Here is a 13,173-nt window from a genome sequence, read left to right on the forward strand (position 1 = left end):
AGATAGCAAGGTACAAAGGGAGCAATAAATACTTGCCATTTCATGAATAGTTCTATTTAAAGTTCCTAGGAAAAGAACTTCAAATCAATTTGTGTTAAAGCAATACCTTACATGTATTACTGCATCAATTTCACTGACTAAATAGGAATGTCGTTTCTGATTGAAATAAAGCCGTTCATGCTTGGAATTAAATAAAACCTTCAACATGACCTTCTCCAATTCCCAAATCATTTCATACTTATCACATTTTGGATGAGGCAAACTAGCCAAAAAGGCTGAACTTAAAAAAGGGTGTTGTTAGTGAAAATTACTTTCTTCTGACTGAGTAAATTTTTCAAGTTAGCTGCTTCCCAGTATAGAGTTCTTATGATCTGTTTATAGCTGCACTTTATGTTATAAGATGAAGATGAGAAAAAAAGCAAAATACTTTATTAAGGAAGATTTTGTAGCTATGAGAATGTTTCTCAATAACATTAAATAAAAAGCAAAAGTAATAGAATAAAAATGCAAGAGGTTTAAAATTACATGAAAGGAAGTGAAGTAGTTTGTTTCTGAGAAAATAATGGAAAGATCAGAAATATGGTGGTAAGATGAAATGATTAAGAATAAGATAAAGACTTGTAAGTATTATTTTATAAGGTTTAAGGATATATAAAAATAATAAGCAGCTGACTGAAAAATGAGAATATAACAAAAATACGTATTAGAAAATAAAAAACAGAAAGGTAGATTTTCTATAGTAGCACATGAAAGGATTTGTTTTCTTGTTAGCTATGTAGGAGATAAACATTAGATGCCAATTGAAAGATATATGGGGTAGAAATATAAGAAGCAGGAAATATTAATGTTTTAAATTAATTCCTCATTCCAACCTTCAGAAATAGATTGTTGTTAGATTCTAGAACAATTTAAAGTATTCAAAATATGCAACATGGATAGGGGAAGTAGAGGTTATAAACAAATTCAAAACATTTGTTCCACCAAACCACATGTTGGAATAAACAGTTGGACTGTTCCTAGGTCAGGTATATATTTATCTATAACAAAAACAGAATTACCTGGAAAAACTCAGCTGGTCTGGCAGCATCGGCGGAGAAGAAAAGAGTTGACGTTTCGAGTCCTCATGACCCTTCGACAGAACTTGAGTTCGAGTCCAGGAAAGAGCTGAAATATAAGCTGGTTTTCAGCTCTTTTCAGCTCTTTCCTGGACTCGAACTCAAGTTCTGTCGAAGGGTCATGAGGACTCGAAACGTCAACTCTTTTCTTCTCCGCCGATGCTGCCAGACCAGCTGAGTTTTTCCAGGTAATTCTGTTTTTGTTTTGGATTTCCAGCATCCGCAGTTTTTTTGTTTTTATATATTTATCTATAATCTATTAACAGTTCTGCCTGAAATTTGCAGTTGATTGACAGCAGAATTTGATGTCAATGCTGGAAACCTTTTTCTGCAGGTTACCAGCTGAGCTCCAATAACTGCAGGATTCAGATACCCAGTCTCACGAGCCTCAAAAGGCCAGTGAAGGGACAGGCTCCACCCAGCAGCCAGACCCCGGGGGCGGGGCTTTTCCCTGATTGACACCTGCCGAATGACCTCCGTCAACACGCCCAGAGAGAGGAAGTCGTCAAGTCCTCATTTCCGGAACAAGCTGCATAGTTAGCTTCCTCTTCCAGTGTGCAACGTCAGCGGCTACAGAATACTGATATCTCTGCAGAGAAAGAGAGGAACAGAAGAGGTACCGGGCGCAGGGGGAGAGGGAAAGAGAGGGACGAGGGCCGGCGGGGGGGGCGGGGGGGTGGAGAGAGGGACCGGGGGGGGGGGGAAGAGAGAGGGACGGGGGTGGGGGGGGTGGGGAAGAGAGAGGGACGGGGGTGGGGGTGGGAAGAGAGAGGGACGGGGGTGGGGGGGGGTGGGAAGAGAGAGGGACGGGGGTGGGGGTGGGAAGAAAGAGAGAGGGACGGGGGTGGGGGGGGTGGGGAAGAGAGAGGGACGGGGGTGGGGGGGGTGGGGAAGAGAGAGGGACGGGGGTGGGGGGGGTGGGGAAGAGAGAGGGACGGGGGTGGGGGGGGTGGGGAAGAGAGAGGGACGGGGGTGGGGGGGGTGGGGAAGAGAGAGGGACGGGGGTGGGGGGGGTGGGGAAGAGAGAGGGACGGGGGTGGGGGGGGGTGGGGAAGAGAGAGGGACGGGGGTGGGGGGGGTGGGGAAGAGAGAGGGACGGGGGTGGGGGGGTGGGGAAGAGAGAGGGACGGGGGTGGGGGGGGGTGGGGAAGAGAGAGGGACGGGGGTGGGGGGGGGTGGGGAAGAGAGAGGGACGGGGGTGGTGGGGGGTGGGGAAGAGAGAGGGACGGGGGTGGTGGGGGGTGGGGAAGAGAGAGGGACGGGGGTGGTGGGGGGTGGGGAAGAGAGAGGGACGGGGGTGGGGGGGTGGGGAAGAGAGAGGGACGGGGGTGGGGGGGGGAAGAGAGAGGGACGGGGTGGGGGGGGGAAGAGAGAGGGACGGGGGTGGGGGTGGGGAAGAGAGAGGGACGGGGGTGGGGGTGGGAAGAGAGAGGGACGGGGGTGGGGAAGAGAGAGGGACGGGGTGGGGGGGGGAAGAGAGAGGGACGGGGTGGGGGGGGGTGGGGAAGAGAGAGGGACGGGGGTGGGGGGGGTGGGGAAGAGAGAGGGACGGGGGTGGGGGGGGTGGGGAAGAGAGAGGGACGGGGGTGGGGGGGGTGGGAAGAGAGAGGGACGGGGGTGGGGGGGGTGGGGAAGAGAGAGGGACGGGGGTGGGGGGGGTGGGGAAGAGAGAGGGACGGGGGTGGGGGGGTGGGGAAGAGAGAGGGACGGGGGTGGGGGGGTGGGGAAGAGAGAGGGACGGAGGTGGGGGTGGGAAGAGAGAGGGACGGGGGTGGGGGTGGGAAGAGAGAGGGACGGGGGTGGTGGGGGTGGGAAGAGAGAGGGACGGGGGGGAAAGAAGGGAGGGAGTGACGGGGAGGGGCAGGGGGAAAGTGGGTGGGGGGGAAAGGGGGCGACGGAGGGAAAGAGGGAAAGGGAGGGACGGGGGAAAGAGGGAAGGGGAGGGACGTGGGGAAAGAGGGAAGGGGAGGGACGGGGGGAAAGAGGGAAAGGGAGGGACGGGGGGAAAGAGGGAAAGGGAGGGACGGGGGAAAGAGGGAAAGGGAGGGACGGTGGGGGGAAAGGGAAAGGGAGGGACGGTGGGGGGAAAGGGAAAGGGAGGGACGGTGGGGGGAAAGGGAAAGGGAGGGACGGTGGGGGGAAAGGGAAAGGGAGGGACGGTGGGGGGAAAGGGAAAGGGAGGGACGGTGGGGGGAAAGGGAAAGGGAGGGACGGTGGGGGGAAAGGGAAAGGGAGGGACGGTGGGGGGAAAGGGAAAGGGAGGGACGGTGGGGGGAAAGGGAAAGGGAGGGACGGTGGGGGGAAAGGGAAAGGGAGGGACGGTGGGGGGAAAGGGAAAGGGAGGGACGGTGGGGGGAAAGGGAAAGGGAGGGACGGTGGGGGGAAAGGGAAAGGGAGGGACGGTGGGGGGAAAGGGAAAGGGAGGGACGGTGGGGGGAAAGGGAAAGGGAGGGACGGTGGGGGGAAAGGGAAAGGGAGGGACGGTGGGGGGAAAGGGAAAGGGAGGGACGGTGGGGGGAAAGGGAAAGGGAGGGACGGTGGGGGGAAAGGGAAAGGGAGGGACGGTGGGGGGAAAGGGAAAGGGAGGGACGGTGGGGGGAAAGGGAAAGGGAGGGACGGTGGGGGGAAAGGGAAAGGGAGGGACGGTGGGGGGAAAGGGAAAGGGAGGGACGGTGGGGGGAAAGGGAGGAACAGGGGGAAAGAGGGAAAGAGAGGGGGGTGGGGGGAAAGAGAGGGGGGTGGGGGGAAAGAGAGGGGGGTGGGGGGAAAGAGAGGGGGGTGGGGGGAAAGAGGGAAAGAGAGGGGGGTGGGGGGAAAGAGGGAAAGGGAGGGGGGTGGGGGGAAAGAGGGAAAGGGAGGGGGGTGGGGGGAAAGAGAGGGGGGTGGGGGAAAGAGGGAAAGAGAGAGGGGGTGGGGGGAAGAGGGAAAGGGAGGGACGGGGGAAAGGGGGGGACAGGGAGGGACGGGGGTGTGTGTGTGTGTGTGGGGTGGGGGGAGGTGGGTGTGTGTGTGCGGGGGGGGTGGGGGGAGGTGGGTGTGTGTGTGCGGGGGGGGTGGGGGGAGGTGGGTGTGTGTGTGCGGGGGGGGTGGGGGGAGGTGGGTGTGTGTGTGCGGGGGGGGGTGGGGGGAGGTGGGTGTGTGTGTGCGGGGGTGGTGGGGGGAGGTGGGTGTGTGTGTGCGGGGAGGTGGGGTGTGGGTAGGTGGTTGTGTGTGTGTGGTGGGGGTGGGGGGAGGTGGGTGTGTGTGTGGTGGTGGTGGGGGGAGGTGGGTGTGTGTGTGGTGGGGGGAGGTGGGTGTGTGTGTGTGGTGGGGGTGTGGGTAGGTGGTTGTGTGTGTGTGGTGGGGGTGGGGGGAGGTGGGTGTGTGTGTGTGGTGGGGGTGGGGGGAGGTGGGTGTGTGTGTGGTGGGGGTGGGGGGAGGTGGGTGTGTGTGTGTGGTGGGGGTGGGGGGAGGTGGGTGTGTGTGTGTGGTGGGGGTGGGGGGAGGTGGGTGTGTGTGTGGTGGGGGTGGGGGGAGGTGGGTGTGTGTGTGGTGGGGGTGGGGGGAGGTGGGTGTGTGTGTGGTGGGGGTGGGGGGAGGTGGGTGTGTGTGTGGTGGGGGTGGGGGGAGGTGGGTGTGTGTGTGGTGGGGGTGGGGGGAGGTGGGTGTGTGTGTGGTGGGGGTGGGGGGAGGTGGGTGTGTGTGTGGTGGGGGTGGGGGGAGGTGGGTGTGTGTGTGGTGGGGGTGGGGGGAGGTGGGTGTGTGTGTGGTGGGGGTGGGGGGAGGTGGGTGTGTGTGTGGTGGGGGTGGGGGGAGGTGGGTGTGTGTGTGGTGGGGGTGGGGGGAGGTGGGTGTGTGTGTGGTGGGGGTGGGGGGAGGTGGGTGTGTGTGTGGTGGGGGTGGGGGGAGGTGGGTGTGTGTGTGGTGGGGGTGGGGGGAGGTGGGTGTGTGTGTGGTGGGGGTGGGGGGAGGTGGGTGTGTGTGTGGTGGGGGTGGGGGGAGGTGGGTGTGTGTGTGGTGGGGGTGGGGGGAGGTGGGTGTGTGTGGTGGGGGTGGGGGGGAGGTGGGTGTGTGTGGTGGGGGTGGGGGGGAGGTGGGTGTGTGTGGTGGGGGTGGGGGGAGGTGGGTGTGTGTGTGGTGGGGGTGGGGGGAGGTGGGTGTGTGTGTGGTGGGGGTGGGGGGAGGTGGGTGTGTGTGTGGTGGGGGTGGGGGGAGGTGGGTGTGTGTGTGGTGGGGGTGGGTGTGTGTGGGGTGGGGGTGGAGGGAGGTGGGTGTGTGTGTGGTGGGGGTGGAGGGAGGTGGGTGTGTGTGTGGTGGGGGTGGGGGGAGGTGGGTGTGTGTGGTGGGGGTGGGGGGAGGTGGGTGTGTGTGTGGTGGGGTTGGGGGGAGGTGGGTGTGTGTGTGGTGGGGGTGGGTGGGTGTGTGGTGGGGGTGGGTGGGTGTGTGGTGTGGGTGGGGGGGGGTGGGTGTGTGTGTGGTGGGGGGAGGTGGGTGTGTGTGTGGTGGGGGTGGGGGGAGGTGGGTGTGTGGATGGGGTGGGGGAGGTGGGTGGGTGTGTGTGTGGGGTGGGGGGGGAGGAGGTGGGCTGGGGGGATGCAGTGGGTGGGGTTGGGGGGGGAGGAGGTGGGCTGGGGGGATGCAGTGGATGGGGTGGGCCGGAAGGGGAGGTCCGGCGGGAGCATGTGGAGGGGGGGAGGGGCGGGGGGAGCATGGGGAGGGTGAGGAAGGGGAGGGGGAGCACGGTGAAAGGAAGGGGAGGGGAAGCATGGTGAAAGGAAGGGGAGGGGCGGGGGAGCATGGGGAAAGGAAGGGGTGTGGGGGCAAGGGGAGCTGGGGGGAGGGGAGGGGAAGGGCCGGAGTGGGGAGGGGGTGAAACTATATTCAAAGCTTGGACAGGCTCTTGATCTACAAGGGTGTCGGGGTTTATTGGGGACAGAAAGGAAAATACAATTAACTGATACTGTTGTGGGAGGCAGCAAAATTGGAACAGATTTGATGCAGTCTCTAGCTGGGGCAAGGGAATGGAATGGATTTTGCATGAATATGAGTGGGAGGAAGCTGGAGGTAGACTTATGATTGACAGTGGTGAGCAACCAGAAATGGACACCGAAAAGCCGAGGAAGGGAAGAGTCATGAAGTGGTGGAAGTTAAAAGCAAAGTTTATTAAGTTTTCCAGTTGGGTTGAGAGAAGCTGCCATGACAGTTACGTTTTGGTAAGAGGTCAGGCAGGGAACTTGAGTAAAATTAGAATGTAGAATTTTCACATTTCAATTTATGACACATCTGCTATTTGGATTTCTTCCATTTGGGTTTTAGCTGCTTGCTCTCATTCACTTTTGATTCATCACCAGTAAAACTCTTAATATTGTCACTTTGGCCCCCGATTTTCCTCCTTGCAGTCCATGGAGTGCAGATTTGACTATTTGGCACACATCTGCTTTAGCCATCCATCACATCGAGCACAGTCAGGCTCTGCTCTCCTCTGCCAAATTTGGATAATGTTGGGGAATTATCACAAAATGAGGACTTGGGCATAATGTTCTGCAGGCTTTGTATTGTGAACCAGTAGTTCTAAACAGAACTGTTATGAAGGCATTTGTCATAAATAATGTCTGAACTGGTTATTTGTGAGAATCAACACACTCCATTGTATCAAGAATTTCTTTTTCCATTTTCCCTCATTACAGAATACAATGGATCAAGTAATGCAGTTTGTGGAGCCCAGTCGTCAATTCGTAAAGGATTCAATCAGACTTGTGAAAAGATGTACAAAGCCTGACAGGAAAGGTACAGTACTCTTGCATGCTTTTTTATTTTGCTGTGCATATTATGTTGTCTGAAGACTATAAAATGTCAGGCTAAGACTGTATGGAGTTAACTGGATATGTTAGTAATGTTTCTAGAACAAAAATATGAGCAGGAATAGACCATTCAGTCCCTCCAGCTTGCTCTGCAATTCAATAAGATGATGGCTGATTTGAGTTTGCTAACTTGGGTGTGAGAGCTAGCAGGTGCACAATGAACAGTTGTGCTGACAATTTTCCTGTGAAATCATGGCCTTGTTCATTGGTCGTCTGAACTTTTTGATGTGAATGTTGTTTTCTAGTCATGTTCTGTACATTATGAAATTGGAATCTTTATAATTCTTTGTTAATGCATGCCTCAGCTATGGATTAAGGAAATTTTCATCTGATGCCAGATGGATTAAGGTAGCTTAATCACTAATATTAGAAAGGTAGAGTTAAACTTTTTTCTTTTTCTAATAGTTTTGGTTATATGTACAGTAACGAAGAAGCTTGAATAGTGATGCTTTAATAGTGACCATTAAAGCCTGCCTGCAACACACATTTGGAACGATAAAGAAAATGGGTAGAGAGAGAGAGCACTTGTGATATATTTACAAATATAATGAATTGGATATATGTGCTGAAACCTACAGCATGTGATTGTTTCCTATTAGAAATACTTGTAAGAAGTACTGTCTGTATCCATAAAATAAGCTGCATTTCATGAATTGTATTCCTTAACAATGTTCAAAAGTACCATAGTGTACAAGAGAAAAAATTACAAAATAGTCAGAGGTTGGGAACTCTGCAGTGAGTAACTCGCTTCCCAACTCCCCAAAGCCTGTCGACCATCTACAAGGCATAAGCCAAAAGAGTGATTGAAATACTCTCCATTTACCTGGATGTGGGTAGCTCCAATGGCTTTTGAGAAGCTCAACACTATCCAAGAAAAAGCAGTCTGCTTGATTGGTAATTTATTCACTACCTTAAACATTCAGTCCCTTGACAATCAACACACAGTGGCAGCAGTGTGTACCATCTGCAAGATGCATTGCAGCAACTCACCTTACACCTTACATTATAGCATCTGACAAACCCATGACCTCTACCACTTAGGAGAAGGGCAGCAGATGCATGTGAACACAACCAGCTGTAAGTTCCCCACCAAGCCCCACACCTTCCTTCACTGTCACTGGGTAAAATCCAGGAGCTCCCTTCCTAACAGCAGTGTGGGTGTACCTACGCCACATGGACTACAGCAGTTCAAGAAGGCAGCTTACCATCACCACCTCAAGGGCAATTGGGGATAGGCTTGTATGCCCACATCCTGTGAAAGAAAAAAAGATTTAATTTTCCTCTAATCATTTTCATAATGCAAACCCTGCTCGGGCTGTATGTTGTTTTGTTCACGTGACATTCCTACTTCTGATTTAGAATGATTTAAATGGTGTTCATATTTTTCCTACACATTCTTAGGGCTAATTAAATTTCTGTTTTAAAAAGTTAAATATTCACAGAACAGTTTTGGAACAGAGTAAACAATTAATTGTCATACTCACAAAGGAAGCATGATTCCTATAATGCGATCATCCTATTAATAAAACAGATAAGTTGTCTGAAATTACAATGATATGCATTTGGGTATGTAGTTTATTAGACCTGTCTTTCAACCATCAATACTCTTCTGTATGCAATGGGCTACAGTATTTAACAATTTCCTTTTATAATGTGAAAATGAACTAATTTTGAGAGATTCATGTGTGGCTTTCTTTTTACAGAATTTCAGAAGATTGCCATGGCAACAGCAATTGGATTTGCCATTATGGGATTCATTGGTTTCTTTGTAAAGCTTATCCACATCCCCATTAATAACATTATTGTGTAAGTATTCAGTAGTTTTGACTGATAGCTAATACCTGTATTTAAAAAAATAATTAATGTAGAATGTTTTCATTCTTTCGAATTATGAAAGTTTTGATGGAAATAGCAAAAAATTATGTGGTTATGGATTGAGTACGTGGGAAAATCATTTTGCTTGGGTCCAGATCTCATGGCCCAGTGCATGAATCACAAGGCAAATATGCAGGCACAGCAGGTAATTAGGAAAGCTGATGGAATGTTATCATTTATTGTGAGGGGAATTGATTACAAAAATAGAGAGGTTATACTTCAGTTGTACGGGGTACTGGTGAGACCAAATCTGTGTACAGTACTGGTCTCCTTTATTTAAGGAAAGGCGTAAACGTGTTAGAGCAGTTCAGAGAAGGTTTACTAAATTAATACCAGGAATGGGCCGGTTGTCTTATGAGGATAGGCTTGTATCCACTGGAATTTGAGAGTAAAAGGAGGCTTGATTGAAACCTTTAAGATCCTGTGGGGTCTTGACAGGGTGGATGTGGAGAGGATGTTTCCTCTTGTGGGAGAATCTAGAATCATGGGACACAGTATAAAAATAAAGGGTTGCTCATTTAAGACAGATGAAACATTTTTTCTGAGGGTAGTGAGTCTTTAGAACTCTCTTCCTCAGAAGGTGGTGGAGGCAGACCCTTTCAATATTCTTAAGGCAGAGCTAGATAGATTCTTAACTAACAAGAGGTGAAAGGTTATTGGGGGTAAGCAAGAATATGGGGTTGAGGTTACAGCCATGAATGGTGGAGCAGACTTGAGGGACCAAGTGGCCTATTCCTCCTAATTTGTATGTTCGTATGTATGTATGCTGCAAATGAACACAGACTGCTTTAGTATCGGAGGAGTCGTGAATGGTGCTAAACATTGTGCCATTATCTGAGAACGTCCCCACTTCTGATATGATGGAGGGAAGGTCATTGATGAAGCAGCTGAAGATGGTTGAGCCAAGGACATTACCCTGAGGAACTCCTGCAGTGATGATTGAAAGTAGACTAATGGGGCATTAATTAGCTGTGTTGGATTTGTTCTGCTTTTTATGTACAGGACATACCCGAGCAATTTTTGACATTGCCAGGTAGATGCCAGTGTTGTAGCTGTACTGGAACAGCTTGGCTAGGGGCCTGGCTGGTTCTGTAGCACAGGTCTTCAATACTATTGCCAGAATGTTGTCAGGGCCCATAGCATTTGAAGTATCCACTGCATTCAGCTGTTTATATTTCATGTGGAGTGAATAGAATTGGCTGAAGACTGGCATCTGTGATGCTGGGGACCTCCAGAGGAGGCCAAGATGGATCAGTAACCTAAATAATAAAATTTACTGGAAGCTAGCTAAATTTGCTTCCCTAAGGCTTTTACTTTTGAGATCTCATTTCCTCTGGTCATGTACACTGTGTTTTGAGAACGATTGAGGTTTTTCATGTTTCTTTTCATATTTGTAGCTTTTCATACAATTTCAAAGTATAATTACTTTTACCAGAATGCACCTTCTCGTACTTATTAATGTTGAATTTGGTCTACCATATTATAAGTGTCAACGCCCCTATCTGTATATCCAAATCATTGTGTACATGAGTAGCAGTGAGGACAATGCTTTTAATACCTACTCTGTTCACTTCTTTAACCAATTTCTAATTTGATTTTCTACTACTTTACCCTAATTATATACTCTTTAATCTTATATAATATTCTCCTAAGTGGCACTTTGCTAAAATCTTAATGAAAGTGCATTTGAAACCTTTGCATTTCTTTCATCCACCGTATATGTTACCTCAAAGCATTCACCTTTATCAAGCAGAATCTTCCTCCTTGCAACCAAACTTGTCTGCTTCTCATTTTCTCCTCTTTATTTAGTAATTTCATAATTAAAAGATTCCCAAATTTTCCTTAGTATAGATGTTAAACTAACTGACCTATAATGACCAGGGTTTGTTTTGTCTTCCTTTTTGAAAATGATTGCCATATTAATCACTCACATCTGACACGTATCGATTCCTAATAACACCACAAAATTTAATTCTTGGACTTGCATTTAACCAATTTGGAATGTAACTCCATTCCCTGTATGACCCTGTTGTGTAAACACAGTGAAGTGTTTAAGGATCCCCTGCTAGTTTCTGATTATCCTCTTGGATTCTGTTTCACATTCAACATTTCTTGTTTTATGGACATGTTTGTAGAACACTTCTTATTGTTTTAATAGTTTTGAGTTTCTTTCGTTATCCCATTCTTAACATCTTTATTTTCTTGTATTCTTTTATCACACCTATAAGCCTTGTATTCACTCCTCTTCAGTATTGTTTTTAAATTCCTTGATTTTTCAAGGGTGTCCTAAAACTTGAAGCAGTCTTTTTTAAAATAGTTTTGATCTGCAGTCAGCTTATACTTGTCATCTAGAACTCTGGACACTATAGTAAATGTAGTAAAACTGCAGTTCCCACTTTAATTGGTCCTCGGTAGACAAGTGGAATGATACTCTATGACTGCTCAAGGACTTGCTGGAAAGCATTTGAATGTTTTGGATCTGTCAGTTTAAGTAATATAAACAAGATGATTTGAAAATTGAACTTGCACTGCATAGGGCTGATTATAGAGTAAGCATTAAAATTGAGGCTAATGAACTAATGGATGTTTCAATCTTTTCACAGTGGTGGTTAAGACTTTTCAACTGACCTCATGCAGTTAGGGTAGGGAATGAAGATGGGAGGACACCAAGGAACATTACTTCAATATTTTACGCTGTTATAAATAAAAGTCTCATTTGGAATTATATAAAGCTCGGACTTTTATTTCTTCCCTTTTGTTGATTCATGTTACATTCTATTTCAACTAAAAGGCACAAATTGATTAGTTGAGATGTCTCTTTATTCCCATTGTCCATAGCAGAGGTTGATCTGTTTCAACTGTCACAGTCCCACTTCCATCATAAGTGTTGGAGGTGCTGACCAGCTTCCCAAACTGAAGTACTTGATTAGCTGCAAAAGAGAACATTGGTAGAACATTACTTTTCATCCACGACCTCTTGGAATGTAGAAGCCACCATGTAACCAAGAATAATTTAAACCTGTTTTTAACTCCATGGCAGCTGCAGCTTTTCCTACTGAGGATATAATCATGAATGGCATGCTCCACTTTAGCTGCAGACATCACATAGATGTAGAGAAATAAAGGAAGTGGGTAACTTTACCAAGATACCACCCTAAGCAAACTGCCAGCAATACTAATCCTCATGACTTTGCAGAGGTAGATATCTACCAACTTTGCTCTGGAGCCAGCACACAATTATGGTAGTTATCCACTTCCGGAAAGTCATTATTTCTGGGCGGTTGAAACCAACACCGCCGGAGTGGTTTCCTGTGCCTGCACACATCAAACTGATGACTATGGGGAAAACATTGTTGTTAGAGTAAAGCACCTGCTGACAGGCAACAAAGCATTTCCATTGACATAGGACCTCAAAAAGTACACCTGTCTGAAATCCCGTAGTCCCTCTTGGTCCACACCACGCCCTACAAATGGATGACAAGTGATCCTCTTGGGTGACTGCAAATATCACCAACTACAACTGGTACCTGATTTGAGTGATGAAGTCCTAGGTTTTAACCTTCCACGAAAAATCAGGACAACCTTCAAGGATAAGCCAGGGAAAATGTGGGCCACTTGCTTCAATAATGATTTAGCTTAAATTGTGACTTCAGACCATTGGCTACAACCTGAACTGCCCTGAGAGATCCAATCCTGATGGCATCACAACTATTCAGCTGAAGAAATTGAATGGATTGTTAACCTCAACGTCATACATTATAAGCCCACTGCTTAAGTTTTTCTACAGCAATGGAGGAGCACAGTCTTTCTGGTGCTTTTGAAACTGAATTTATTGTTTTTCTTTTCCTTGAACTTGCTGACTCCTTGCAGGAGTGTGGTTACATGGGGATACATGTAGTTACATGGGGATAAATTGTTCTGCTACCTTTTTGAATAGGAATTATTCATATTGTTAATAGTCTAGCTGACCACTTAGATTTCAGGTAATGGAGGCTGGAAGAGCAATTGAGGATTTATTCCCTACCCATCCATCTATTTTAGTGGGAGCTGGGCCCTGCTGACCCAGAGTGTCTGTGTGCCTTAGATTTCTGCCAGGAGATGGTGCTGTCAGGCAGTGTAAGACCATTATGTAAATTGGTTTTGTGTAACCAGGAAAAAGGCGAGTGACTAAACTTTGAAATGCTCGAGTGCAAAATGTGGAATCTTACAGGCTATGTAAACAGTTTAAAATCAAGAGGGACCGAACGTTTCAAAGTTTTCTGGTGATGCAAAGCAAAGTGGGTAAGTAAACGAGGATGTAAAGAGGCTGTAAAAGGATAAGGACTGATTAAATGATTGGGCAA

General features: G+C 48.6%; 2 protein-coding genes across 2 annotated transcripts in view; one reads left to right on the plus strand and one right to left on the minus strand.

Moving 5' to 3' along the window:
• Positions 1–1,572: 1,572 nt before the first annotated feature.
• On the plus strand, positions 1,573–11,555 carry sec61g (SEC61 translocon subunit gamma). The gene is made up of 4 exons (XM_041184543.1): positions 1,573–1,731; positions 6,782–6,881; positions 8,659–8,761; positions 11,434–11,555. Exons 2-4 carry the CDS (start codon positions 6,788–6,790, stop codon positions 11,441–11,443), a joined length of 207 nt encoding a protein of 68 aa, XP_041040477.1. The 5' UTR covers positions 1,573–1,731; positions 6,782–6,787; the 3' UTR covers positions 11,444–11,555.
• The window catches only part of tpk1 (thiamin pyrophosphokinase 1), a 382,816-nt gene continuing 381,188 nt past the window's right edge, over positions 11,546–13,173 (minus strand). Inside the window, exon 9 of the mRNA XM_041184542.1 lies at positions 11,546–11,760. Coding sequence (XP_041040476.1) covers positions 11,633–11,760 — 128 coding nt within the window. The 3' untranslated portion in view covers positions 11,546–11,632. The remainder of the gene's footprint in view (positions 11,761–13,173) is intronic.

The sequence above is a fragment of the Carcharodon carcharias genome, chromosome 3, assembly GCF_017639515.1.
Source record: "Carcharodon carcharias isolate sCarCar2 chromosome 3, sCarCar2.pri, whole genome shotgun sequence".
In the NCBI taxonomy this organism is placed as follows: Eukaryota; Metazoa; Chordata; class Chondrichthyes; order Lamniformes; family Lamnidae; genus Carcharodon; species Carcharodon carcharias.

Bases quoted from the DNA above. Each gene is read 5' to 3' on its own strand.
- sec61g (XM_041184543.1), top strand. From the start codon at position 6,788: ATGGATCAAGTAATGCAGTTTGTGGAGCCCAGTCGTCAATTCGTAAAG. The intron at 6,882-8,658 runs GTACAGTACTCT...TTCTTTTTACAG, and splicing joins TACAAAGCCTGACAGGAAAG to AATTTCAGAAGATTGCCATG.